At 53.0% G+C, this 27,994-nt stretch overlaps 1 protein-coding gene across 3 annotated transcripts; it reads right to left on the reverse strand.

Annotated features, from left to right (window-relative positions):
* Positions 1-26,075, reverse strand: Dhx34 (DExH-box helicase 34). 3 transcript variants are annotated; one of them, XM_015496635.2, is made up of 17 exons: positions 25,964-26,075; positions 21,894-22,870; positions 18,844-19,155; positions 17,243-17,497; positions 16,111-16,213; positions 14,137-14,354; positions 11,539-11,713; positions 7,809-8,002; positions 7,101-7,202; positions 6,219-6,461; positions 5,807-5,980; positions 5,338-5,455; positions 4,273-4,379; positions 2,158-2,439; positions 1,218-1,394; positions 870-1,008; positions 1-308 (listed from the first exon to the last, which is right to left on the reverse strand). In XM_015496635.2, exons 2-17 carry the CDS (start codon positions 22,596-22,598, stop codon positions 175-177), a joined length of 3,438 nt encoding a protein of 1,145 aa, XP_015352121.1. In that variant the 5' UTR covers positions 22,599-22,870; positions 25,964-26,075; the 3' UTR covers positions 1-174. The 3 variants fall into 3 exon arrangements, with proteins under 3 accessions (XP_015352121.1, XP_048646596.1, XP_048646597.1); XM_048790639.1 differs by having other exon boundaries at positions 25,969-26,058; XM_048790640.1 differs by lacking the exon at positions 18,844-19,155.
* Positions 26,076-27,994: the final 1,919 nt, after the last annotated feature.

Here is a 27,994-nt window from a genome sequence, read left to right on the forward strand (position 1 = left end):
GCAGAGTCAGCATGAGATTTTATTTCCAGGTCCTCTGGGTTGGGACCAGGCCACAGTTCTGAGCCCAGGCGAGGGCTGCCTGCAGTTCCGGCCCTGGTCCATAGTGGCGGACTGGTAGGCCTGTGGGCAGCGCCCTGCACTGGTTGAGGGGGCGGCCAGGGTCCCCAGTGCAGCTCAGACATGCTGTCTTCGATGCCGCAGCAACTCGGTGGGCGTGAACATGAAGTCCTTCTGGCAGGCCTCGCAGTGGTAAGGCCTCTGCAAGGTAGACGCCTTCTGCAAGGGCTTGGGAGTGGCCTCCTCGGTCCCTAAGAGGAGAAGGAAGGCTGTGAGGGGCGCTTTCCCCACCTAGTCACAGGCACCCGCAGGGCTCTGGTTCTCTCCTGGCCTTTGGGGAATCCAGCTGTGCTCCTCTGGGAAGCCTCCCATGACCAATGTGCCCAGACAGGCCAGTCTTCACTGTGTCCCCCCAGTGAGAGAGAGAAAGAGAGAGACAGGAAGGGAGACATGGGAACGGGAAGAGAGCCAAGAGCACACCCTGCCACCATCTCCCCTATGGCATGTGGCGTGCTGCAGAAGACGCTGTGGGCATCCCCGGGTGACAATAGGGTGGATACAGCTGAGGCAAAGATAGCTGCGGGACAGAGAAAAGGACAGGAGACGCAGAGAGATCAAAGACAGGAAAAGGAAGTGCCCTCCCTGTCCTGGGTCCCTGTGTGTAGGACAAGGCCCATGTACGGCACCAGCCAGGGCCAGAAGACTGGGGTTCTCAGTCCCCAGTGCCCAGGAAATGCCCAGACACACAGGGCACAACCCAGATGGATGAACAGCTGGTAAGCACAGGGCCAGGACCCACAGCCCTTCCTTGCCTGGGGCGAGGTCCTGCGGGGCCTCCAGGCAGGTGTTCTCGTGGGCAATGCGCTCCAAGGGTGTGAGGGGCATGTGCAGGCCACAGTGGGGGCAGGTCCAGAAGGTGCGCAGGCAGTCGCTGTACAGGTCCGTGTCGCTCTGCAGCAGGCAGGCTGTCAGACGCGGCCTCGCCTTGCCTTCCCTCTCCCCAGTGTGGGTCCCTTCCCAGAAGCCCTGGGACCTAAGGTCCCACCTGGAAACCATGCCCCTAAACTAAGTGGGATGTGGTTGGTAGGTGGGGGTGGGGTCTTCCTAAAACCCTAGCTCCAGGCAGGAAGGGAAGGGAGGCCAAGGTGGGTCCTGCTCACCGTGAGGCAGTTGTAAGTGAGGAAGTCAGTGACAGTGTAGCCCCCCTTGGTGGGGTGGGGGGATAGGGTGGAGCTGCCAAAGAGGCCAGGGAGACTGGGGGCAGCTGTGATGGTCTGGGGTCCCACATAGAGGTTCTGGGCCTCCAGCCCTGTGAGCCGCCGTAGGCTATAGGGAACCTAAGGAAGGAGAAACAGGAGACGGAGAGACTCGGGGAGACCCGAGCAGAGCATTCAGATCCAGCTGTGCCTGAAGCCTTCCTTAAACTTTTCAATTACAGGAACCAAATACTTAAGCCAATCACAACTTTGTTCAGGGACTCATGACCACAGGCTTGTCTAAAATGCGCCCTGAGCCCCATCTCCCCCCTGATGCCTTCCTAGCCTCAGTGTTCCTGTCCCAGGTGGGACCACAGCCAGCCCCCAGTCTGGCTACCTCACCCCTCCCCAAGGCACGTCAGCCCTGTTCTTCTTTTCCCTGCTGACTTCCTGCCCATTCCCCCAGCCCTCTCCTCCTCCAGGAAGTCAGCCTGGCCTACACCCCTCCATCCTGCAGCAAGGCAGAATCGGGAATATCCCTGACCCCCACCAGAGGTGGGCCCTTATTCCAGGTCTGCTGAGGCTGTCTTTCTGTCTCTGTGTGCAGACGCTCAGCCTCCCCAGCCCCTCAACACCTGCACCTTTAGCAGGCGCAATGCACATCCACATGAAGACTGCGTCAAGGCACCTGCTACGGAGGTGCTCCAGGGCAGTGGCCAGTAGGACGGCCCCTGGAAAGGCTCCTGGGACCTCATCCTGGCTCCACATTTTACCAGCTGCGTGGCCTGGGGAGAGTCACTTTACCTCTCTGGCTTAAAAGGCCTAAAGGTGCCCACACTGAGTGACTGGGGGCTGGGCTGACACATGCCCTGCCCTGCAGCTGCACCTCTGTCACAGCTGGTACCTTGGATGCCATGAACTGCAGCAGCTCCCGGCTTAGGGCTGCCACCTCCTTGCGACTGACCACTGTAGTCATCTCTTCTTCCTCTTCTGGCTGCCGCCGCCGGGCTTGGTAAGACAGCTGCTGGTCCAGGGCACTCTCCCAGTGGGCACGGAGCCGCAGGGACGCTGCCAGGAGCTGGACAGCACTCTCACTGTCCGCGAGCTGTAGCTCTAGCCAGCCATCGGCTACCAGGCGGGAGCAGTCGCCATTGGTGTCAAGGGAGCGACTGAACAGCAGGAGGGACTGGAAGGGAGCAGAAGTGAAGGTCAGGAGGCCATCTGCTGCCAGGCTCCTGCCCAGCCACACCCCCCACCCACCTTCCAGTCCATTCAATATACCCACNGGTGTCCAGCGTAGCCATCTGTTGCCGGCCCGCCCACCCCAGACCCCCACGTGCGCCTGCTGCCAGATGCCCTTCCAGGCTGGAGAGACAATCATGAACAGGGAGGTCTCCGACCCTCAGAGCTGACACTTGACTTGGAGAAACAAAGGATGAAATGCAGAGTCCATCCTGCGCCACAGCCAAGTCATGGGGGTGTGCCTGTCGTGGGGGCTGCAGGCAGCAGGAGAGCAGAGGCCTGCATTTTAAAGTGGGGCCCAGAGATGACTCTCACGGCAAGGAGTGTGGAGGGGACAACCCAGACACCCATGCACCCATGAGGGTGAGGGCAGGGCTGTGAGTACTCTCGATGACCTGAGTACCCGCGATGACCTGCGTAGTGCTGCATGACAGTATCCTGGGGGAATGCCCCGGGGGGGCAGGGACGAGAGAGGTCAGGACTGGCCATGGGTTGACAATATGGTGCTGGGTGTTGGCAGATGCAGTTCAACACGCTACCCTGCATACTTCTACAATCCCCTTCATAAACAAATCACGGAGGGGTGAAGCGAGTGCCCATGGCCCCGTCTCCCCATCCTGCTGGGCACCAATGGCGACCCTCCCCAGCTCGCTCTCCTCCTCCGGGTGCCAGCAGGGCCCCTGCAGCATCTTGTTATTAGTCTGTGCTGACTGTCGACCTCCCCATCACACGGGGCCTCCTGGGACTCGGGAGTTGTGTCCACATGAGAGTGAGGGAGTGCAGGCAAGAGAAGCCCACACTCAGGCGTTACTGGAAGTCACGGGCCTTCCAAGGAGCCTGCAAGTCTCTTCCCTCTGAACTCCTGGGGCTGAAGCCAGGGAGTCCTGGGGATGGGACATCCAACTGATGTGGGGAGGCATCAAGGTGTAGCCAGCGACCCTGGAGCTCTGGCTTGGGCCTCGTTCACTGTGACTCAAGTGAGTGGTTGAAGTCACATGCCTTGTGGTCCCCAGACCTGTCTTCTCCATGAAGTGTGTGTCGGGGCTGCCAAGGGCTCACTGAGGCCAGGCTGCACCACAGGTGGCACATGGCAAGCGCTGGGGATGTGCAGAGACTGCTGGCAGAACCGCCACTTTCTAGCTACAGACACACGAAGCCTCATCTGCCACCTGAGCACGTCCTTGTCCTGCCCCCAGGGTCAGTCACCATCTTCTTCCACCTGGATGGTGGGAGCTGCCTCCAGGCTGGGCTTCCTGTATTTCCCCAGTCACGGCCGTCCCAGCTCTCCTCAGACTCCCCAGGCTTGTCCCTCGGACCTCACCTCCACACTGTCCCTCCCAGGTTCTCATCCAGATGCTCCCTGAGCACCAGGCACCCGTCTGCCTCAGGCCCTTGGCAGGTGCCATCCCTCTGCCAAAAATGCTCTTGCCCGAGATCCCTGTGGCTCTGTCCCCTCAGGACTTTGCTCCATTGAACCTTCGCAACAAGGCCCAGCCTGATCACCTCTTCATACCACGGCTCTCGTCTGTCCCCCAGCCATGGGAGCCCAGGAGAGCAGGGGCAGGTCCTGCCCTGTGCGCTGCTGTGTTCTCAGTGCCCACACCAGTGTCTGGCACAGCAGGCCCCCGGCAAGTAACTGACGGACAGACCCACGAATGAAGACAGTCTGCAGCCAATGCCTGCTGCCAGCTGGGGGACAGGCGCTTCCTCCAGGCCACCCCCTGCCCTCTGCCTGGCAATGTGGTCATCAAACCCAGGAGCTGGGACAGAGGCCTACCTGGAGGGCCGGGATGCGGACACAGTTCACCAGGTATGGTTTGTTGGTCTCCAGCAGGGAGACGAAGGTGAGCAACTGGTGCTTACTGCTCATCTTGTCCTTGTCATCTGAAAGGTTAGAAAGGACAGCTCGGGCCTATTCCCGCCCACCTAGCTCACCCACCTGAACCCCCACACCTATCTGTCCCCAGTCCCAGGGCCTCCTTGTCCCATCCCTCAGTGCACACATCTGTATAAAGAGTATGTCCACTCTGACGTGACGGACGTGAACGGCACCGATGGCTAACGTTAAGGAGTCACCGCTGCTCTGAGGGGTGATCGGCAGCTCCGCAATAAAGCCAGCACCCGGTCCCCAGTACCACCTCTACCAAATGACACGAGGCCTAGGAGCTGCTCTAAAATGCTCCAGCCAAAGGGAAGGGGGGGAGGGAGGAAAAGAGAAGGCTCCCGCAGGAAGGAAAGAGAGCAGAGGCAGAAGAAAGGAGGCAGAAAGAAAGTGTGGCCCCTGAGGCTGGCGAGGCACAAGCGCCTCTGTCACTGCCACTTGAATGGTGTGGACACTTTCAAGATTAAAAAGAGGGGACAACAGCGTTAACAGGAGAAAGTAGACCCAGTAGGAATTGATGGTGGTTAACGATTAGGGAGCAAGCTCCAGGTTCTCTCCTGGACGTGGGAACAGAAGCCCTCTCTTCGGGCTAGACGGGCCACTAAGGTACGTCGTTTTCTTTGCACATAAGGAGAAAGACGAGCTGCCTTCCTGAGCTCGGAAAAAAATATGGTAGCCATCAGTGAGGCTGTGGGGGCGCCTGCCTGACCCCAGCCCCATGCAGCGCCTGGCCACGCAGTGCCCCCAGGGCCTGGGACCTCCCGCTGCAGGCCCAAGCTGGGGAGCTCATGGGGCCCACAGGACAAGTCTCTTGAACAGTGCTGCGCTGCCAGGCTGGCTTGGCTCAGCCCACCAAGCCCAGCCCTGGAGCTCTGCTGGACCCGCAGGCCCAGGACAGCAGCACCAACACTGGGGCTGCCCAGGCGGCCTCCCTCTGCCCCACCCCCTAGGCTACTGTACCTTGGCTCCCTGTGGGGCCCGCAGCGTCCTGCTCCTGTGAGTGCAGCACCTCGGGGCTGCTGGCAAAGACGCAGGTGGGGTGCAGCACGGCGCCCTGCTTGGCCTGGGTGTGGAAGACCTGCAGAGGCCAAGGCAGGTGCTGGGGGCAGAGGCCTGAGACCTGCTCTCCCTGATGCCCGGCACTCTCCCTCCACCCGCTGTCCATGTTCCCTCCCCACTCCCCACTCTGATGCCTCTTCTTCCAGGAAGTCCTCCCTGGACCCCACAGGGCGGGACTAGGTGTCCCGAGGAACCCTCCCTTTCAGGATGCTCGCTCTGGGAGATCTGTTGGGGACCAGTCTATCCCCTCGCTGCACTGTGAGCCACACATACGGGTACAGAGGTGTTCTGTCATCACTAAGCCCCAGCAGAGCGCGGGTGCCTGGGGAACATGCAGAACAAGCATGGATGCGGGGTCGGGGGGCCTCACCTGGTCTGAGTCCTTGCGGCCACTGTTGAAGGCATCAGGCACGGCCAGCTGCGGGTAAAGGCCCCGGCCCAGCACCAGCTTGAGCATGATCAGCTGGTCACGGGTCAGGTCCTGGGCTGAGCTGGCAGCTGCCTGCAGCTGCTCCAGGTTGTGCCGAAGCTTGAACTTCACATCCTGGGGGAGCAAGGGGTGGGGGCAGACGGTTCCTGGGGGACCCTCCCCACACTGTCTAGGGCACTCGTGCTATGATACAGAGGCCCACAGTGTTTGAGGTGGAGTCAGCAGCTACCCAGATACCAAGGCAGGAACCCCTCAGAGCCCCCGAAAGCGCCATGGCTCTTCCAACCCTCGGGGACAGAGCCATAATTCCTCTGGTGAACTGTCCCCTCAACTCCCACACCAGACAGCCCACCTGGATGTCCACACTGTCCTCGGCCCCTCGGGGGGCTGGGCCAGCATGCTCCTCGTCGCTGGAGAAGTCAGCGGGCTCCTCCTGCAGCCGCAGCACCTTTCGCCTGCGGCCCCCGCTCTCCTCATGCTGCCGCTTCAGCTGGTGCAGGGCCCGGCGCTCCCGGCGCTGCTGTAGCCGACTGTAGCTGTCGCCTGGCGTCACTGCCTGGACCCCAGCCAGGAGCCCATGGTCCTCCAGCAGCTCCTGGGGATAAATAAGGTGCAAGTGAGGGACACAGGACAGGCTAAATGGGTTCTGGACCTCCCTAAAGGGCTATGGCAGGGAGGGGACTGAGGGGACTATGTGAGAAAGACCCTTGAAAATCAGGCACAGTGGCACATGCGGTGGTCTCAGCTACTCAGGAGGCTGAGGCAGGAGGATCACAAGGTCAAGGTCAGCCTCAGCAACTTGGCAAGATCCTGTCTCAAAATAAACTAAAAAGAGCTGGGGATTTGGCTCAAGGGTACAGTGGTGGCTGAGTGCTTGCCTAGCATGAGAGGCCCAGAAACCAGGAGTGAGGTGTCCACAGTCACACCATCAGCACGTGGCAGAGCTGTATGGATGTCGGCCCCAACTGCACCCTAAACCGCCTCCCCACTCAGCCTGCACTGCTGGCTCAGCACCCCTTGTCCAGAGGGCAGATTCCTGCAAGGATGCGGCATGCCACCACCAATCTTGCTGACCTCCTCCAGGAAGTCCTCCTGGATCCCTACCCTTCTTTGCCCTGCCCAGTCTGCCCCCATGCTGTTCATCTTCTGGGGGAGGTGGATGTGGGTGACTCTGATCACCACCAGGGAGGGAGGAGCAAGTGTCCTGGAATGCCCTGCTGGCCCCCACTCTTACCTTGAACTGGCGCCGCAGGTTGGCCATCTCGTATAGTCGATGCTCCTCTACACCCCGGCGGCGGCACCACTTGCGTGAGTTTCTGCTCCGCTCAGACTTCACCTGGGTGCAGGTGCCAAGGCGTCAGGGCCTGGTGTGACACCGGGTCTCCCACAGCCCAAAGAGCCCTGCATGGATCCACACACCACCCACTGGGAGGATGCAGGGCAGGTGGCGTCCCTCAGGGACCCCAGCTCTCTGCCTCCTTCCAGTCTCAGCCATGGTGCCCGTTCTTCAGAAGCCCCAGACCCCCACACTGGGCGAGGTGTCCCCTTTGAGCTCTCCAGCCCCTTGGACTCTCCCCTTCAGCCCCATCTGCACTGTCACTGATTAGGGATGAGTCTGCCTGTCCATGCTGGACTATGCACCCCGTGAGGGCAGGGCTGAGGCTGGGGCGGGGGCGCAGGGAACATGGGTTGGGTACACAGACACCACACTGGGGTGGTCCTTCTCCAGAAGGCTCTGGTTTTAATCCACTTTAGAAATCCCAGGCTCCCTCTGAACCCTGGACCTGGGCACAGCTGTCCATTGCCCTAAGGGTATAAAGGGGACTCCTCAGGCAGGCTATGGAGAATTCAGGGTCCTCACCTGAGGAGCCACCACCTCACAGCACCCTGAGTACCCACCACCGCCGTGCAGTACCCAGATGGGCCCCGCTGCCCGCCTCACCTGCACCCAGGCATTGAAGACATTAAAAAGTGTGAAGGGGTCACCCTGGTCACTCTCCAGGGGCCTCCGGGCAGCTGCACACTCCAAGCTGTTCTGGGCACTGCGAGTGAAGGGCGACTGGACACTGAGGGCGGCCGCGATGGTGAGCACAGGCTCGGCCAGGTTGAACATGGAGCCCAGGATCAGCATCTTCCCTGGGCAGGTGGGAACTGAGATGAGCCTCCTGGGCACCAGGACAGCACCCCACTTGCCCTGGGGCTCTTGGGAGCCCTGAGCCACCCTCCCACCCACATCCTGCCAGCTCCTCCACCACAGAGGGCCTTGGGAGTCAGATGGGCAGATTCCAACCCACATGCTGGACTTCCTGGTCACATGACCTCAGGCAAGGACCTCAGTTTCTCCATCCATCAGGTGGAAATGGCCACAGTTCCTGCCTCCTTGAGACATGGAGACCCTATTTGCTGCCGACTGCAACTCAGCTACACTTCTACTCACAACTGAATCCACAGCATCCCCACCTGCTGCTGAGCTGGAGTCTCTTCCTGGCACCCCTTCCTACCATGAGCACCATGCAGCCCTCCCCTCCAGTGTGACCCGCACTGGCTGTGGCTACTCTGCCCTGGTGCACAGCAGGTGCTGATTCTGTGCCTATCGAAAAAGCCTGCACACCCCTGTGTAACCCACTGTAGAGGCAGAGGAATGAGGAAGGGTGGGAGGCAAGAGGAGGAGAGAAGGGGCTGAGGAGAAAGACAGAGAGGAGAGAGGCGAGGCAGGGAAAGTGGGAGCAATGACAAGGGGCCGTGGGAGGGTGCAGAGGAGAAGAAAGTGGCAGGAATGCCTCCCAGTGTGGCCCAAGAGCTGCTGAAATCATTCGCACTTGTAAGTGTGGTCACTGGGAACCCGATGACCCTGGATCTGGGGACCTGAGCAGACACAGGCCTCCTGGGAGCTTAGGCCCTGCCCACCTGCCTCACTATGGCCTGTGTCCTGGGTTGACCCTTGCACAGTTGCCCCAGCAGATACAGATGGACAGTAAAGCAAGGCTTAGGGCCAGGCCCTCCAGGCCCCCAGGTCCATGTCTTATCCCAGCCCTCCCTAGCTGTCTCCAGGGACAGGTCCCTCCACCTCGCTCTGCCTGATTCCCATCTGTAAAATGGGGCAGCAGTTCCTTGCAGGGCTGCCATAGGCCAACTGCTCCACCCAGTGACATACCTGGGAGCCCTCCTGGCCCAGAGGACACCCAGCACAGGGTCCTCTGGGCTCTTGGGCCTCGCTTTCCTCATGTGGAGAGTGCATCACTTACTCCCAGCCCCAGGAGATGGCGGCATGCAGCACCTGTCACCACATCTGGTGAGATCCAGGCTCTCCTGTGCTCGCTGCACATCCTGGGGCACAGGATGCCTCCCTGGCTGTGCCTGGGTTTCCTCGGCTGTCCAGGGGAGCAACCAAAGGCCCTGTCCTCAGCAGGTGAGGAAGAAAGTCCACTGAGGCTCTTCCTGGCGCAGCAAGTACCCCACAGTATTCTTCCGCCCCTCAGCCCTGCCTCCCCTCACTCTAGCCCAGTTCCCTTCCAAAACAAGTGAAAGGAACCATCTATCTAGCCCCCGGAGGCCCTCAAAGTCCCCAGTAGTGAAGCCCCAGCAGGTGCACTGATGGGGACTTTAAAGGCCGTAACAAGACAGAAGGTTCCCTTTAGCAACACTTCTAGGACATGGCACTGCGGGTGCCCTGCTGAGGTGGGAGACAGAGCTGCACTCTGTGGTGGAACTGGAACATCTTGAGGTAGAAGAATTGGGCAAGAAGAATTATCTGGCTTGAGAGCTCCTCAGGAGGGGCACATATGACTCAGGAATAAGCAAGAGGAAGAGGAAGCCAACTTGTGACACCCCGATGACCACAATACCACAATGCAGGTGCCCCAGGGCAGAGCGGGAACAAGCTGTACGGAGTGGCAGGGGAAGCCTATACTGTGGAAAACACAGGACTCCTGCACTGGGCGGGTCAAGGGCACTCCCCCTGCCTGTCCCTCCCAGGGAGGCCCCATAAACACACCGAGTGTTGGGCAATCCCAGGGGAAGGGCTTGTCTTTCATGCCACTCATTTGCAATCAGGATACTTAGCATCATGTGCTCTGGCCCCAACACACATCAAGGGGCAGCGCCTATAAGTCAAGGTAAGCGTTCTAGGATATTAACAGTGTGCCACGGGTCAGCAGCAAGGAGGACAGGGCCTGAGCGCTGAAGGACCCAAAATCCCTCAAACACCCCCTTCTGTGGAAATGAGGAGCAGTATCTCTTCTGAGGCCTCTGAAGACCTGACTTGGCAGCACTGAGCTACAGTGGCTGTCTGCAACAGACTCCCTGCCCCTGGCCTTTCCTGGCCACCTCCCAGTTCCATTTAAACACTCCAATTTCTCATCCAATTCAAACCTCATCACCTAAACTGAGTGTGAGGGCACACGCCTGTAGTCCCAGCAGCTTGAGAGGCTGAGGCCAGAGGATCTCGAGTTCAAAGCCAGCCTCAGCAAGAGCAAGACACTAGGCAACTCAGTGAGACCCTGTCTCTAAATACAAAATAGGGCTGGGGATGGGGCTCAGTGGTCGAGTACCCCTGAGTTCTACCCCAGCACCAAAAAATAAAAACCTCATTACCCAACCCAGGGCAGAAGGGGCCTTTCAGCCTCTGCTCAGATGTCACTGTCCCAGTGAGCTCCCCCACTGCCATTCACTAGCACTCCTAGCCCTGATGCCTGCAGCCCCCCTCAGGAGTTGGTTCGCCACACATGGCACCCATTAGCTTGCTCACTGTCTGCCTCCCACCCGTGGGACACCGAGGGCAGGAGCTCTGTGGTCCCCATTGTGGTGGCTCAGGCATCCGGAACAGGGCCTGGCTCAGAGGAGGTGCTCAGGGAACACTCCGTGACCTATAACTGCTGTCTAAGACCTGCCTCTCCTGTCCCCACTCCACTCCCTGCTACTCCAACACCCAGACCCGGCACCCCCCCTGGAATGCCACCCTGCACTGTCCACACAGAAGACACTGGCCACATGTGACCACTGAACACCTGATATGTGCCATATCCAAACAGAGATGTTCTGTGAACGCAAAATGCACACGGGATTTTCAAGACTTAGTGTGAAGAAAAATAATACAACACAATAATTTTTATATTGATTACATATTAAAATTAAAAAATTTTGGATATACGGTTAAATAAGAAATCGTCAATGTCAATTCCAGCTTTTTTGTTTTGTCTTTTAACTCTTTAACGTAGCCTAGGAAGCTCTAGTTGCACACAATATTCTTGGTTCCTACTGGCCAGTATGTTCTGGCTACCTACATGGCTTGTGCCCCTCATATCCATTTCTCTGCACAAATGTTACCTTCCCAGCAAGGTGACAGGGGGCTGGCCTGAGGGCTGCATTAGGCAGCACAATACCCCGGCTGCCCCAGCTCCTACCTGCTCCTGCTCTCTTCTCCATGATTCCAGGCCTGTCACCTACGTTTCTGCTCTGCTGCTCCCCCACAGCATGTCAGGTGAGGGCAGAGGGTGGTATCTGTTCTATCAACTATTGCATCCCCACCACCCAGAACGGTGCCCAGCACAGAGCACTTGTGAATGCATGAACCAGAACCAGGGAGAGCACAGACTGGCCTACACGTCACTCAAGAGTGACAGAGGAGCGGTACCCTGTGCCATCATCTGGAGAGGGGTCCTCAGGGTCCTCACCAATCACGACGTCCACAGGCAGCTGAGCTAGCAGAGACCCGATGGGGGTGAGGGCCTCCGAGCTGTCCAGGGCACCCTGGTCCCGGAGGTACAGAATGGCAGTTTCCAGACTGGCTGGTGGTGGAGGCTCAATGAAGGGGAAGGTTCGTGGATCCCCCACACCCATGCTCTTCATCTGAAATGAGAATCCGATGCCTCCAGGGTCAGGGAAGACGCAAGCCACTTGGGGCACAGGGTGGGGGATGTGTGGGAACCACAAACTCCTACTCCCAAAATGTCAATGTCAAGGTCCACCATATAGAGGCAGGAGGAGGCTTATGTCTGCATGTCTGTTTGCTGGCCCCACACATTTTCCACCTGACCTCTCTCTACTGTGGAGGAAGAGCCCAATCCTCAGCCCTGCCACAGCCACTGACTACTGGAATGAGCACGTGACTGAGCTGGGCCAATCAGAAAACTTCCCTGGGACTTGGCACACTAGAGCTGGGAAAGAGAAGTTCTGGCACCTTCTGCGAGTAGCCAGAAAGGAAGCCCCAACTGCGCTGGTCATGTTTTCCACTGACTGAAAACTAGCCCCACCACAGGGAGACCCGATGAGTTGTTCCTAAACTGGATGTGCCTCCCCCAAACAGACACAAAGTAATAAAATTCTCTCATCTGCCTACAGCAGTCCGAGCTGTGTTTCTCTCACTCTGAACTAAAGAAGCCCATTAATTCAGAGGCCCAGTGGGCAGCGGGTGGTGGGGAGAATGCGGTTCCAGCACATGCCCTTCACTGCATACACAAGCAAGTCCCTTTCTGGTGACTGGATGAAGGCTCGCAGAGGGTCCCACAAGACTTCAAGAGAGTAAAAAGAGTGCTCTGAGGGCCAGCCTGGTCTGGTCCCAGGCCACAAGTTCTGGCCACCACATGGCAGCCAGCTGCTCCACCTGCCAGTTAACCGACTTCATACTGCCTCAGAGCGTGCCCAGCACTCACTGAAACCAGACTATTAGATTGGAAGGCTGGGTGGAGATTTCCTTTAAGCCCTCCAGGTCATTCCAATGTGCAGCTGGGGCTGAGAATCTGCTACACCCCTGGACGACAGCTGGTGGACACATGTTCCAAATGTGCTGAAAAGACAGGATAAGAAACTGGCCAGAGGGCAAGGTCCTCATAACCTTCAGCCCACAAAAAAGGGCAGTCCCTTGTGTCCACCTCATGATGGTAAAGGAGGAGGAAGTGCCGGGCACCGTGCAGCAGACCTGAACACCCAGCTCCTCCGAAGTCGAGGTGGGAGAATTTTAAGTTCAAGGCCAGCCTCAGCAACTTAGCAAGGTCCTGTCTCAAAATGAAAAAGGACCAGGGACATAGCTCAGTGGTTGAGTGGCCCTGGGTTTAACCCCAAGTACAGAAAAAAGGGGCCAGCGGGGTTAGTGATGCCCATGGCTGCCAGAGCCTGTCAGCATTCGTGACGCAAGCTCTGGTGACTGACAGACCCAGGTGCAGTCCTGACTCAGCCACTTACTCCATGATCTGGAGTAAGTTACTTGGCCTCTCTGTGCATCCTTTTCTTCATCCACCCATCAGGATAAGATTACCTACCCCACAGGTGTTGTGAGGATGGAAAGGGTCATATACCTAAAACCACAGAGCAGTGCTGAGCCCACAGTGACCACCAGATGAGTGGCTTTGTAATCATCATCATCATGAGGACAGCTGCTGACAGACTGGGGCTGAAAGGTGGCGAGAGCCCACTCTTCCATTACATCACTGCTGCATCTCAGTAACTACGTCTAGAGCCGTGGGCCTTTTTGTCATGGGGAGCACGGATTTTCTGTACTGTTAAGGCCAGGATTTTTAAAGTGGCAGGCTACGAGTCCATAGTGGTTGCTGAGCCCACATGGTGGGCCTCAATCAGAATCCTCTTGGAAAATAAAGGCAAAATAGAAAACAGCGGGTGGACCACATGCAGGAAGTACTGGGGTGCTGGCCCCCATGCTTACCACAGGCTAGCCCATACAGATACCGTCAGCCATTCCCACTCTCCTCTTCCTCTTTTTCCCAAGCACAGACAGCACTCCCCAGCCCCCCTGAGGGTTAGGTGAGCCCCAAGACTGAGTTCTAAGCAGGAAGAAGTGAAGTGTCCGCTTGTGTTCCTGGCCCCAGACCCACCTGTCCTCATCTCCCAGAATCTTCCCCTCCCCAGGATGAATACAGATATTGAAAAGGTCCTGGAAAAATGACAGGGCCACAAGAGGGACGGAGCCACCGGTGAACAAGGAAACTGCCTGCCAACCCAGAACCTGATTTTCTGGTGCATTAGCCACCCTGTGATGGGCCTGTGTGTCACAGCAGTGAAGCTGTGTGAGCTGAACTGATATAGAAGTCTTGACACAAAATGTAATACATACTGATTTTAAAAGCCATTTCCAAGGTTCCTTAAGCTGAAAGCATTCTGACCGTGTCAAAGGTTTGACCCTCGGAAGGATGCATTGCCCTTGATGGCTTAGCCAGCTCCTGGCACTGAAAACCTGGGACTGGTCCCATCTCAACCCTTCCTGGGTTCTTCCTTGGCACCAGTGGTCAGGATACAATCCCCTCCCAGCCATGCCTCACCTGTAGCACCAGGGCATCCAGAGCCACTCTCCGGATTTCTGGAACAGGGTAGGGGGCAAAGGCATCGTAGTTGGACTCGGCGTAAAGGCGGAAGCAGACTCCAGGGCCTGTGCGGCCAGCCCGGCCTTTCCGCTGCTCTGCGCTGGCCTGGCTGATCCAGAACTCCTGCAGCCGCTGCAGTTTGGCCTGCGGGTCATAGCTCATCTCCTTCACCTTCCCTGCATGGGAGGGGAGGGTGCACAGGGAGTCTGTGGAGAGCAGCTGGCAGTGGCATGGCCTCCTCACACCCGGCACTCTACCTGTTCCGTCGCCCACTGACACCCTCGTCCACTCCTTCACAGCACTAACACTAACCAGGAATTTATTCTAGGCCCAACCCTGACATTCAGTTCATTTTTTTTTTTTTCACTTCCTTGTTCACACATTGCTAGAGCCTGGACGTGGAGTAGCCCCCCAAGGCCTACATGTTACAGGCTCGCTCCTATCTTGGCGCTCCCGGGAAGGCGGAGACTCTAAGGAGTCTGCAGGTCCTGGGTGTGCACCCTGGAGGGAGACAGTGGCCCTCACCTACTCCCCTTTTACTTCCCAGCCACAAGGCAATCAGCTGTGCTCTGACACGGGCTCCCACCATGACGCATGGCACAGGCCCAAGTCAATGGGGCCGGCCAACCGTGCTCTGAAACTGCAAAAATTGTGAGTCAACGTGAACCTTTTACCTTTAGAAGCTGATTATCTCGGGTATTTGTTATAGTGACAGAAAGCTGGCACGGATGTCTTTTATTTCTCAAGTCTTTGCTCTTTCAGAGGCTAATCTGACACATCTTGATTAAGGATTAATGCAAGGCATTATAAGAAGCATTAGGGACACAGCCACGGACAAAGCAAAGGCCCTGGCCTCCAGGACTGAAGAGAAGGCCAGATCTCATCCATTTGAAGACCAAGCTTTTGGGGAGCAATAAAGTTGATAATCATGTAATCTAAAAAAAAATTTGTTTTAAAGACCAGTCTTTTTCACATTTTATTGTATCTGAAAATGGACATGCCTTAAAATCAACAGCATGTCATGTTTAATTGACAGCATTTTAAAAATGTTTTAATGGGATGAGATGCTGGAATGTTTTGCTACCAAGGCCATCCCAGTGCCAATACAATAATGTGACTGCTGACATTTCTGAGCCTTAATTCTGGGTCAGAAACTGTCACCAGCACCCAAGCGCATTCACTCATTTAACCCTTATAACCTGAAGGAGGTGCTATAATATTACTGCCACCTTACAAATGAGCCAGCTGAGGCACGGGCATGGAGCACAGGGACATGACCCTGCACACACAGCCAGCAAGGAACCCGGACACTCTGGCCCCAGTGTCTCCTAACAACTGACTTCCCAGGGAACGTTCTCTTTGTGAAGACAGAAAATCAAACAGAGCAACATGGGAAACAGAAATGGAAGCAGGGGGAGGTCATTTAGAGGAGACAGGGTGAGCTTCTCTAAAGGGGAGGCCCTCGTACAAGCCCTGAAATGAGAGGGAGTGGGCCACATGGATATTCAAGAAAGACGACTCTCCGCAGAGAGAACAGGTTGGGTCCTGGGGCAGAGGCAAGCTTGGAAGGTCATTAAAATTAAGATGCTGCCCCTCTGCTCTACAGAGCCAATCGCCACCTACTTCCTGCTTTGGTCCAGAGCCCCCTGGCTACATCTGCATACCTCTGTCCCCATACCCCTTTTTTTTGCGGGGGTACCAGGGATTGAACCCAGGGGCACTTAACCACTGAGCCTTTTATTAATATATTTGTTTTTAGACAGGATCTAAGTTGCTTAGGGCCTTGCTAAGTAGCTGAGGCTGGCTCTGAACTCAAATCCTCCTGCCTCAGCTCCCAAGCCACGGGGATTACAGGCATGTACACACCTGGCTTGGGCCCATATTTCTTACGAGGTCCCTGGGGTGGTGGTGGGAACTGGAGGCAGCTCTTACCAGAATCTACTACAAAGCGGATCCCATCGATGGTGACCGAGGTCTCAGCAATGTTGGTGGAGAGGATACATTTCCGGACTCCAGAAGGTGCCACATCAAATACCTGGGGGAAAGAGAGAAGGCATCATCCCATGGCCTTCTGGATGTCTCATGGGCACCTCATACCCGCGGTCTAATGGCCTTGGCATCCTCCACTGGATCTTCTCTTGAGGAGCCCTGATCTCAAAGGTGGTTCACATTGGCCCATTGCCTGGGCTGTCCCGGACCCTCCCTCTCCCTCAGCTCCACCTGAACATCTTAAACATTTCTTGAATTTCCTCCCTTTTCCCCAAACCCCAACCCCTTCTCTGGTCTAGGCCCCTCTTTCCCACTCCAGCCCTGTGCCAGCCTGCCTCTGGTTCCTGGCCTCTAGTCACACCCTCCAATCCATTCCTCAGACTTCAGCCAGAAGGATCTGCTAAAGTACCAACTGGCACTGCCCTGCACCCTGCTCAGAACCCTCCTGGAGCTCCCCAGTGCCCTCAGGACAAAGTTCAGGCACCACAATGGGTATTCAGGCCCCTGTGACCTTCTCCCACCTCTCCAATCCTACCTCTCCTGACTTCCTTTTCATAATCTGGACCCCAGCCACACTGCATGTTCTTTCCCTTTGTCCCCTTCTCTCACCACAGGCCCTTTGCACAACCCTTCTCTTGGCTCTAAGAGGCAGTTAAGCACAGTAGTTGAGAACAGGGTAACCAACTATGGCTTGCAGGCCAAATCACCTGTCTCCATAAATTTTAAATAAAGCTTTATTAAAATACAGCCTCACCCATTCAGTTTATGGCTGCGTTTATGCTGTGACGGCAGAGCTGAGTGTCTGTGACAAAGAGCCTTTGGCCTGCACAGATCAAAATATTTCCTCTCTGGTTCTTTACAGAACGCCTGCCAACCTCTGGTTATGAGCTTGAGGGCCAGATTCCCTGGATCGCAGCTTCTCTGAGTTGGTGCCCATGCAACTCCACAAGTGCAGCCCACAGACCTGGATTTGTGAAATCCTCTCAGTGCTGCATGTAGCTGCCCTTGACTCATCCTCCTTCCCTGGCCTACAGAGACCCCCATCTGCCCCTCCCTGCCTGGCTTCATGTAATACCTTGTCCTGGTCGGCCACAGAGAGGGCGCTGTGCAGCGGCAGTACCACCCAGCGCTGGGTGTGGTTGGCATAGGTCTGGGCAGCCTCCAGCACAATACTGATCTCCGCCATGCCGCTGAGGAAGACCAGGAGGTCCCCTCGCTCCTCGGGTGGGTACTTATTATCAATGGCCTCCAGCACCCTCAGGAAAGGCCGTGGGTCCAGTTTCTCTGACTTGGATGTCGTTGGCTCTGCCTCCTGTGGCTGGTATACAACCTGTGACAAAGAGAGTCCCCGGCTGGAGCACACCCCACCACTCCAGGGCAGAGCACCAGGGTGAGGCGTGCAGGCTGCAGGGAGGACGAGCAGCCAGGTAAGATGGCACACTCAGAGGGTAACTTTCAAGGGTGTGATAAAGAAGCAAAGTAGAAGAGGAACTGGAAGGCCTCTCGCATGCTGATAATGTTTGATTTTTCAAAAATCTGAATATCAGCTACAAACATGTATTTAATGGATGAAAAGCAATTGAACTACAGACTTCTTATCTGTGCATTTTTTTCCTTTTTTGCAGGGTGGGGATTAAACCAGGAATGCTCTACCACTGAGCTAAACCCCAGTCCCTTTTATTTTTTGAGACAGGGTCTTGCTAAGTGGCCCAGGCTGGCCTCAAACTTGTGATCCTTCTGCTTCAGAGTCGAAGTACTTGGGATCATAAGCCTGTACCACACACCCAGCTCTATGTGCATTCTTTTGTGTTTAATATATGATAGTTTCAACAAGAAAATACAATCTAAATGGTGGAATCAGGACTAAAGTGCTAGAAAACTATTTCTCTGGAAGTAATTACTTTCTTTCTTTTTTCTTTTTGGTACCGGGGATTGAACCCAGCACACTCTACCATTGAGTTATATCCTCAGCCCTTTTATTTTACTTCCTATTTTGAAACAATGGTCTCACTAAGTTGTTGAGGCTGGCTTTGAACTGCAGTTCTCCAGTTTAGCTACCTCTCTTTTGTGATGGCTACTTATAATGCAGATTCACAAGTGACAAAGAAGTCCTTACAACAAGCTTCAACTATAGAGACAAGACAACCTCCTAGGATAGGTGCTGTGGTGGGGAGGGTCACCCCCAAGGGATGTGCATCAGTTTCTGCAGACATCTTGGGTAATCACAACTCAGGGAAGAGAATGTTACTGGCATCTAGTTGGTAGGGACCAGGGATTCCACTAAATATCCTATAACAACAGCCCCCACCACCACAAAGTATCCAGCCCAAAACTTTTGAGTCTGCTGACTCAGAAACCCTGCCCCATGAGATGGAAGAGCAGTAAGAAGGGAGGAGCCCAAGTCACTAAACAACCAACAGAACAGAGAAGCCAAGAATGGCAGACTTTCATCAAAGAAATATAAACTTTTATCTTATTTTAGCCTTTGCATTTTGGGGTCTCTTTGTTATAGAAGTTTAGTTTTCATTCTAACAAGCACTTAGCACTATACCTGGCACACTGTAAATGTCCAAAAATGAAAGTCCTTAATGGAAGAAATGGGAAACAGAGCAGCAGAGAGAAGAGGCTTTCCCAGGTGCCCAGAGACCAGGTGGGAGGTCTGGAGAGAGCACTAACCGTGATGGGGAACAGCCTCCCAGGCACCTGCACCACAGGGGCATTGCCAAAGTAGCTGGAGAAGAGAGAGATGTTGATGGTGGCCGACATGAGGATGACCTTGAGGTCAGGCCGCTTGGGCAGCAGGCGCCGCAGGACACCCAGGAGGAAGTCATTGTGAAGATGCCGCTCATGGACCTCGTCCACGATCAGGACCTCATACTGGGGCAGGCTGGGCTCCCGCTGGATTTGCCTCAGAAGCAGCCCCACTGTCAGGAACACGATTTTGGTGGCCGCTGAACGTGTGCTTTCAAAGCGGATCTGGTAGCCAACCTAAGGTGAGAGGGAGGGAGGTGTCAGAGTCAGGAGAGGACCCTGGGCCTGGCCATCAGACCCCTACCCTGCCTGAATTAAAAGTCTGAGCCAGTGCATTGCCTACACATCAGACCCTGGAACCCAGTGGGCTTGGGTCTAGATCTCATCCCCACCACTTGGTGCCACCATCCTTGGGCTACCGGTGCCATCCTTAGAGACGTGTTTTTTTCCTACTACATGCTGTAGGAATTACATGAGATAAAGCATAGTAGTATCTGGCATACTGCCTGGTGTATGACATTCATTATTATAACAGTAGTAATCACTGAGTCTCCACTACCTGCCAGGAACTACACTAAGTGCTTTGTGGGTATAGTTCATTTCATCCTCAAACCACCATTTATTTGATAACTATTATCCTGATTTCATGAATGAGGAAATTGAGATAACTCATCAAGTAACAACTAAAAAGAGGCTATGAGAGGAAACATACCTTAACCCCTACCTCACATCATATACTGCCCAAATCAATTCCAGATGAAGATGAACTGTAATTATGATTGTAAAAACTCTTAGAAAAAAAATAGGAGAACTTCTTCGTGACAGTTAAGTATAGGCAAAATTTCTAAAACAGGACCCAAAGAGCACTAACCATAAAAAGAAAATGACGAGTTGGAGTATATCTAAGAAAATTAAAGGCAACTCACAGAGGAGGAGACAAGAGTTGCAATATATAAATTCTACAAAGGACTTAATCCAGAATCTAGAAAGACCTACAAATCAAAAACATGCAAAAGACAAATGTGAAAAAGACTTAATAGACAGACATTTCACAAAAAGGATCTCCAATAGATAAAATATATTTTTAAAAAAGTCTTTAGTTATCAGGAACTACAGATGAAAACCCAAAATGCAAATATGTGATATCACTACACATCCACCAGAAAAGCTGGAATGAAAAAAAGCAGCACCACCAAGTGCTGGTGACAATGTGGACATCATGCTGGTAGGAGTGGAAGTCAACATGCCCACTCTGCACAATGGCTTGGCAGGATCTGCTGAAGATCAACACACAGGCAGATGTGATGCCCCAGTAATTCCATTCCTAACATCTACCCAACAGGCATGTTCTAGAATGTTCTTAGCACTACTCACAAGACCTAAAAGTGGAAATTCCTCAAATCCCTATCAACAGAAAGGCTAACTAGACAGTACCTTCATAATGGCATATCGTACAACAGTGAGAATAAACAATGGGCACCCCCACAGCATACTCTACAGGACTCTCACAGACCTAATGGTGAGTGACGGAGTCAAGACACAAAAAAGAATGTCTGACTGCATTTATAAAAAGAAGAAAAAAGGCAAAATAAGTATGTGAACATTCTATCGCTAAGGTGTGATCAACAAAATTAAGATCTATCACTAAGAATGGCGGGCTGGGATTGTGGTTCAGTGGTAGAGCACTCACCTAGCACATGCGAGGCCCTTGGTTGGATCCTCAGCACCATATAAAAATAAATAAGTAAAATAAAGGTATTGTGTCCAACTACAACTAAAAAAAAAAAAAAAAAAGAATGATTATAATCCTTCTCTCAAGATAGAAGCAAGAAGTTTATGGGTGTAGTAGTTTTGGTTTTCTTAATGTGGGTAACAGTTACAAAGATATTCAATTTGGGAAAATTAACTGACTTATATACTTATGATATGAGCACTCTTTTGTGGTTAGAGTACTGTAATTTTTTTTTTTTTTTTTGATGGTGTTGGGGATTGAACCAAGCACCTTGTGCACGCAAGGCAAGCACTCTACCAATAGAGCTGTATCCCCAGCCCTAGAGTACTATAATTTTTTTTTTAAAGGCATTCTTCTGGGATCTTTTAAAATTTTTTTTTCATTGTCAATGGACCTTTATTTTATTTATTTATATGCGGTGCTGCGAATTGAACTCAGTACCTCATACATGCTAGGCAAGCGCTCTATCACTGAGCCACAACCCAGCCCTTAGAGTACTGTTAACTTTCTTTTTGTGTAGTTGTAGATGGATGTAATACCTTTATTTTATTTATTTATCTTTATGTGGTGCTGAAGATTGAACCCAGGGCCCCACATGTGCCAGGCAAGTGCTCTACCACTGAGCCCCAGCCCCAGCCCCTAAGTTCTGTAATTTTTTAAGTGGTAGAGATGGGATTAGAACCCTAGAGATCATTATAAAGAAAGAACCAGGGGCTGGGGTTGTAGATTAGTGGTAGAGTGCTCGCCTCACATGTGGAAGGCACAGGGTTCGATCCCCGGCGCCATATAAAAAATAAAATAAAGGTATTGTGTCCATCTATGACTAAGGAAAATGAAAGAAGGAAGGAAGGAAGGAAAGAAAGAAAGAAAGAAAGAATCAAGCTGGAGACATCAGTCAGGGGTGGAGCACTTGCTTGATGTGTAAAGCCCTTGGGTTCAAACCCCAACAGGACCAAAAAAAAAGAAAAGTGTCCTTAATAACTTATTACTCTTTTATGGCTTGTTTAGAAAAAAAGATTGATGTGCATTTCGGACAATTCCCGCTTTTTTTGCTGTTAAAATGCTACTAACTAGCACCTTTGTCATGTAGACCACATACAAACTGATCTATAGATAAAATGCTAGAAGAATCATATCTGAGTAAATGGTTAAGTGCTTAATTTTTCTTGATATTGCCTTGTGGACAATCAACTTATTCCCCAATGTCACAACGGAAAAACCGGGAACCTGATATCCTACTCACCTGTGAGCCATACTGACTAAGGCTCTCAAAGCCAACACGCTTGGCCAGTGAGATGCAAGCAATTCGCCGTGGCTGGGTACACGCCACATGACTAAAGCCAGCAGCCAGCAAGTACTGGGGCACCTGAGTAGACTTGCCACAGCCTGTGTCTCCAGCCACCACCACCACCTGATGCTCCTTCAATGTCTGCAGGATGCGGTTCCCATACTGGGCAATGGGAAGTGCTGCCCGCTCACGCTGCAGTTTGGCCAGTCGCCCAAAGGCCTGCTTCTGGCCAAAGTCCAGGTAGTGCAACAAGGCTCGGCGGAACTCAGATATTCTCTCTGGGGGCAGGCGACTGCTTGGTCCCCGAGAGCTCCGAGTGTCAGGGCCAAGGATGGAAAGGTTGATGCGGTAGCGTGGGTCATAAGTGTGAGGTAGGTCAGCCAGAGCTGGGATGTGGTGTTTGGGATGCCCAGGGTCTTTCTCCTCCTTCTTGGAGGTCTTGAGAGTCTGGAATCTCTGCAGGCGTTCAAAGAAGGTCCAGAACTTCTGGCATTCCTCAGAACCCTGACGGATATAATTCTCATCCTGGAAGAAGGCATCCTCCAAGAGGCGACGAGTCTCTGGACAATTCCAGTCCCATTTCTCTGGGGCCTCTTCCTCACTGGGAGTCCAGTGGTGGTCTCGGTGATCCCTCCCCTCCCTTCCCCTGGGAGGAGGCATACTGTTAATCACAAAGCGGTCCCAAAATTGACCTCAGTTCTGATCATGTGGACCATATATTCTCATCCATTTCTTGCCTCCAAAAGAGGCCAGTGTCTGCAATAAGGAACCACTTTCTCTTCAAAGAGCTAATTTTCCTTCAGGATCACCACATAAAACGGAGGCAGTAGCCAGCGGCCAGGCTGAGCTAGTGTCACACCCGCCACTTCATGACTCCTGCAGAGATCTCTAGGAGAAACACAAGTTCTTTCCAGGTTTTCAGGCCCTGGATGCTTGGGAGAGAGAATAAAAGCCATTTGTTCATTTCTAGAAATAATTACGAAAAGCCTGCTATTTCTCAAGCACTAGGCTGAAAAAAAAGGAAGTAATAAATAAGACCACCTGAATCCTCACAGATTGCAGTAGTCATACAAGAGAGAGACACTTCACCAGACTGTGACAATACAATGATTGGGACTGTGATAAGGAAGCCCAGGGACCTGCAGGAGCCCAGAGGTATCTGTCAATGTTTGGGAGAAATGGAATGAACTCCAGAGGAGGGAATATCTGAACTGAGACCTAAAGAAGAACTGGCCTAAAGGTCAGTGGCCAATCAAAAGCAAAATCTCACCACAAGAGGCAAAACACAGGGGTAATCTAATGAAAGACTAAGGCAAGGGCTCTTCATCTGAGGTCCTCAAGACACTGGAAGCCCCTTAAAATTCTATGGCAATGTTTCCAAGTGCTGTGTGTGTATTGTTTTGGCCTGCCTGGCACATTCCTTTCCTCTTTTTCTGATAAAATTATGTGCCTTCCTTTGGAGAACAACCCTTTAATTCCACAAGATTCTGTTGGCCTTTAAGTCTAGGAACCCATATTAGCTGGACAAGTGAAAACAAGGCCTGGCTATCCCAGGAACTCTATTCCCCCTTTAATCAGTGACTGTCTGAGGAGTGGACACATAACTCAATAGGGCCCTTCTCTGCAACTCACCCTTAGTTACTAGGAAAGAAAAGCTCTCTTTTCATCTGTTGGGACTAGACAAGTTTGATTAAAAACCCAGAGCTGGTTGGAGCTCTGGAGCAAAAGAGTCTGGAAATCTATGCCAGAGAAATACTTGCATCAGCACAATGAGGCACACACAGAATGGTCACTGTGCAGTTACAGGGAGAGGGAAAGGGGAAGAAGCTTGGCAGCACCATGTAGTGCTATAGGCTCTGTTCTGCTCGACTCTCCAATTCTTGGCTACTTAAGAAAAGGCCCAGGCTGGGGCTGTACCTCACTGGTAGAGTGCCTGCCACGCACATGGGAAGCACTGGGTTCAGTGCTTAGCACCACATAAATAAACAAAATAAAGGTACTGCATCTATCTATAAATTTAAAAAAAAAATTTTTTTTTTAAAAGGTCCTGTACTTTAAGTTGGGTTCTGAAGTCAGGTGAAAATGTCCTAATAGAGTACAGGCCCATATGTGCTATTTTCTGGTGAGAAGTTAATCACTCAGATGGGGCTTATGACCTTAAAAGGATTCAGGGCCTTCTTTAATATGATTTGGAGACAGGCAGATCTGGGTTTGATTCTCATCACTAGGTGGGTTGTGATCATCAGCAAATTGACTTCTTGGGTTTTCTTCATGTATAAAATGAAGGCAATATCCATCTGAAAACACTGAAATGCTCATTACCTAGCCAGGCACAAAGAAGCCAAATAGTAACTAGTATTTAAGTCCAGTGCTTTTCCCCACAGGAAGACACCAACATGGGAAAAGAGCATAAGGAACAAAAGGCACACAGCCTGGAAAAAAACTGACACAAAAGGCCACAAATCACCTTTATAGTGGTATTAGCAATGCTTTTTGCCTACTTTGCCTTTAATCTCTCAAGGGCCATCATGGAACAGAGTTCAGAGATTGTCTTGGCATCCCAGAGGTAAAAACTCAGGCCAATTTTGGGAATTACTAGAGCTGGAAATGAGTTTCGAATGCGCAAGACCTCATGAAAGGTGTTTCCCAGAGACAGCAATCAATGTGCAATGTGCATCACTTCTTGGTAAACATGGGAGCTTGGGGACACCAGGGATACTTCAGGAGGAATTCCTACTCTAGGAAAAGAGGATGAGGCCTGAGAACAACATGATACAGAAGTAGAGATTCCCTGAGAACAGGGACAACGAAAAAGAGCGGGTTCTCTTAGGCAACAAACCGCCTAAATACACTGGGCCCAAAGAGAGCATCCACGTCTCTCAAGGAGTCTATTCTCCTAGGTTTTTAGGCCACTAAGATCTTCCAGGTTCTCTACAACTACATCTCCAACCACCTCTTGGCATTACTCCTCCCAGGCTCACATCCCTCACTGGGTCTGTGTCCCTCTCTCCATCTTGAGGCCTCGGTCTCTTTTACAGACCATCTTACTCATCATGCTGCCTCTCTTCCCTTTCCTAATCTGGAACAAACCCTATTCATTTCTGAGTCTGTTTTTCAGTCTGATTATGTCTGGCTTGCAATTTTCTGGCGGGAAGTTCATCACTCAGATGGGGTTTATGACCTTAAAAGGATTCAGGGCCTTCTTAAATATAGGGTTTGGGGACAGGCAGGTCTGGGTTTGATTTTCATCACTAGGTGGGTTGTGATGATAATCAACTACCTCTCTCCTCCCTGCTTCAGATCTCTATTGGAGTTTCTCCAGCTGTTTTCTCTTTGAACCTTCTTTCTTGTTCCTCTATTTTTCTCTCCCAGCTCTCTGTAACCCCCTCTCCATTTCTCCATCTGCCATTTCGTCCCCAGGGGTGTGAATCCTTCATAACCAGCCCTCTTCCTCGGGATCGCCCTTGTGTTTTCTGGGTGCCAGGGACACACACACACTGCCCACAACCCCGGGAAAGTCCTATTTTACTGAGCCAGAGGCAGGGCGAGCAGACGGGACGAGGAGGAATTCCAGTCCAGGGCTTCCGGCTGCACCTCCTCTCTCCGTTTTTCAGCAGATGCTCCCTCGTCTCCAGTTTTTCTCTCTCCCCTTCACTGTGGTCCCCCTTCCTATCTGTCGGACCCACGACCCAGTCCCTCGTTCCTCTCCAGGTCGCTCTGCTCGGGTCTGCCTGGTTCCCGGCGTCCACGACCTTCTCCCGCCACCTCCACTTTACGAGGCGACGCCCCCTCTCCCCAAGCCCCTCTCGGAGCCTCCGTTCCCGAAGCGTCTTTCGTGCCTCCCTCTCCCCCTCGTTGTCGCGGGTCACTCAGGCTCCTTCCGCGTCTGTTTCTGCCGGTGCCCCCACACTTCTTCTCACTAAGAACGTCCCTCACCCCGCGGCTCGCCCCTAAGCTACGGAGACCCACTCCGACTCCGCACGCCGCCGCCGCCATCGTCTCCCCGCGCGCGCCCCGCCCCTCACCTCACCGACAGCCGCGGACGCCACTACTTCCGGTGCCAAGCGCCCCCTCACGCGCACGAAGCCAGATCTGCGCCTGCGCAGCCCGCCCTCACGGCCCTGCCCCGCCCCTCCGTTGATACAGGAACCAGTGGAGAGCGGCGGGAGGACGAAGATCATCCTGCGCCTGCGCACAGCACCGCCTAGCTTGGGGTGGAGCCTCGGGTGACTGTGCGCCCTCTGGGGACCAGTGAGGCCCCCCCCCCCGCTTGTCCCCCGCGGTGGACGACACCTGCACCCCAGGAACCCGGGATACAGGGTTTTTAATCTAGTTAGGGAGCTAGGCTGGGCCCAGGAACTATTAAAGCAGTCCTGTGATCACGCTATGAATGTATCGTTCACTAATAAATAATCAAACGCAAACCACAGCTCCCTGAAGGCAGGGGCCAATTGTGTCTGGAATGTCCTGAGCACACACAGTGCCTGAAGCGGAGTAGATGATCAGCAAGTGTGTGTTGAATGAGTGACTAAATGAGAAGAGTGAGCCCTGTATAGTCGTAGATGTGCCAGTCATTGGGGGACTGACCTCCAGTTTCCTCATTCATAAACAGGGGCAAACACCTATGTCGCGAGGAGGCAAAATTGCAAAGTATGCAGTCGAGGGGAGAAATAAAGAATGTCCACGCGCTTCTACCCCTTTCAATCCTTATCAGCTACAGTGACATCATTTACCTTGGGGTCAGAGACATCTGGTCTGGTGGTCTCCACCCTGATTTTCTCGCCTTTCCCTCTTATCAGGCAAGGACAGCCTGTCAGGGGCTTCACTCTGTTTATTAGGGTGAGGGGAAGTAACTTGTTTGAGGCCATACTGGAGGGATCTGTGGGTGTGCCTGGTGAGATTGCAGGGTAAACTGGAGTTTTTAAACTGGAGTTGCTTAGGCTCAGGCCTAAGACCATCCTAACAACTTACTTTTCCCAGTGTTGGGGTTTTTTGTTTTGTTTTTAGTAGTGGTGCTGGGGGTGGAACCCAGGGCCTCACTTATGCTAGGCAAGCACTCTATCACTTACCTACATTCCCCAGACCTAATACCTAGTACCTTGAACAGTTCAAGATTGTTCAAGTGGAAAAGTGTACATCAACTGTTTCCCACAACATTATATACAGGAACTCAATAAATGTAAAATATTTTTATTAGTATATCCTTCCCATCATTCCCTTTTCACTAAGATAACATTACCCAGCCAGTCACAGTGGCTCACACCTCTAATCCCAGCAGCATGGAAGGCTGAAGCAGGAGGATGGCGAGTTCAAAGCCAGCCACAGCAATTTAGCAAGGCCCTGAGCAACTTGGTAGAGTCTCTGTTTCTAAATAAAACATAAGAAAGGGCTGGGGATGTGGCTCAGTGGTTGAGTACCCTTGGGTTCAATCCCTGGTACAAAAAAAAGAAAAGAAAGAAAGCATTACCCTTAAGAGGGTACAAGCTTCAGATCAGGAGTAAGTTCTAAGAACTGAGAGGACAGCCATGAACGAAAAAGACAAAAGTCCCCGTTCCCAGGGAGATCATGTTAATGGGAGATACAGAGGCAGACGCAAAAATAAAAGTCAACAGGATGTTAAGCAATTGCCTGCTCTAAGGAAAAATACAAAGCAGAGGGAGCATATGGCGTGAAGCTGTTTTTAGTAGCATGGTCAGAAGACACCTTCCATAAAATAGCATTTGAACAGAAGGCTGCAAAAAGTTGAGATGCAGGCAGACACCTGGAGGGGGAGCATCCCAGGAAGAGGCAACCGCAAACGCAAAGGTTGAGTTGGGAACAAACATGATGAGTTCCAGAAGCTTCAAGGAGCCTTGTGTGGCTGGAGGGGGAGGAGGGAGGAAGAGTGGGGGTGAGGTGGGGGAGGAGGGGGACAGAAAGTAGACGCCATGGCAAAGACTTTGGCTTGTCCTCTGAGTGAGGCAGGAGTCACCAGAGGGACTTGAGACAGGATCTGCCCTTGGCTTTAACGGGACACTATGCCTCCCGTGTGGAGAACAGAGAGTCCAGATGAGAAA

The sequence above is a fragment of the Marmota marmota genome, unplaced genomic scaffold (assembly GCF_001458135.2).
Source record: "Marmota marmota marmota unplaced genomic scaffold, marMar, whole genome shotgun sequence".
In the NCBI taxonomy this organism is placed as follows: Eukaryota; Metazoa; Chordata; class Mammalia; order Rodentia; family Sciuridae; genus Marmota; species Marmota marmota.

Excerpts from the sequence above, each read along its gene's own strand:
- Dhx34 (XM_015496635.2), bottom strand. The coding sequence starts at position 22,598 with ATGCCTCCTCCCAGGGGAAGGGAGGGGAGGGATCACCGAGACCACCAC. Across the intron at positions 8,003-11,538 it reads GCCTGTGGACGTCGTGATTG|GGAAGATGCTGATCCTGGGC; the intron begins GTGAGGACCCTG and ends CCACCTGCCCAG. Across the intron at positions 309-869 it reads CCCGCAGGACCTCGCCCCAG|GGACCGAGGAGGCCACTCCC; the intron begins GCAAGGAAGGGC and ends TTCTCCTCTTAG.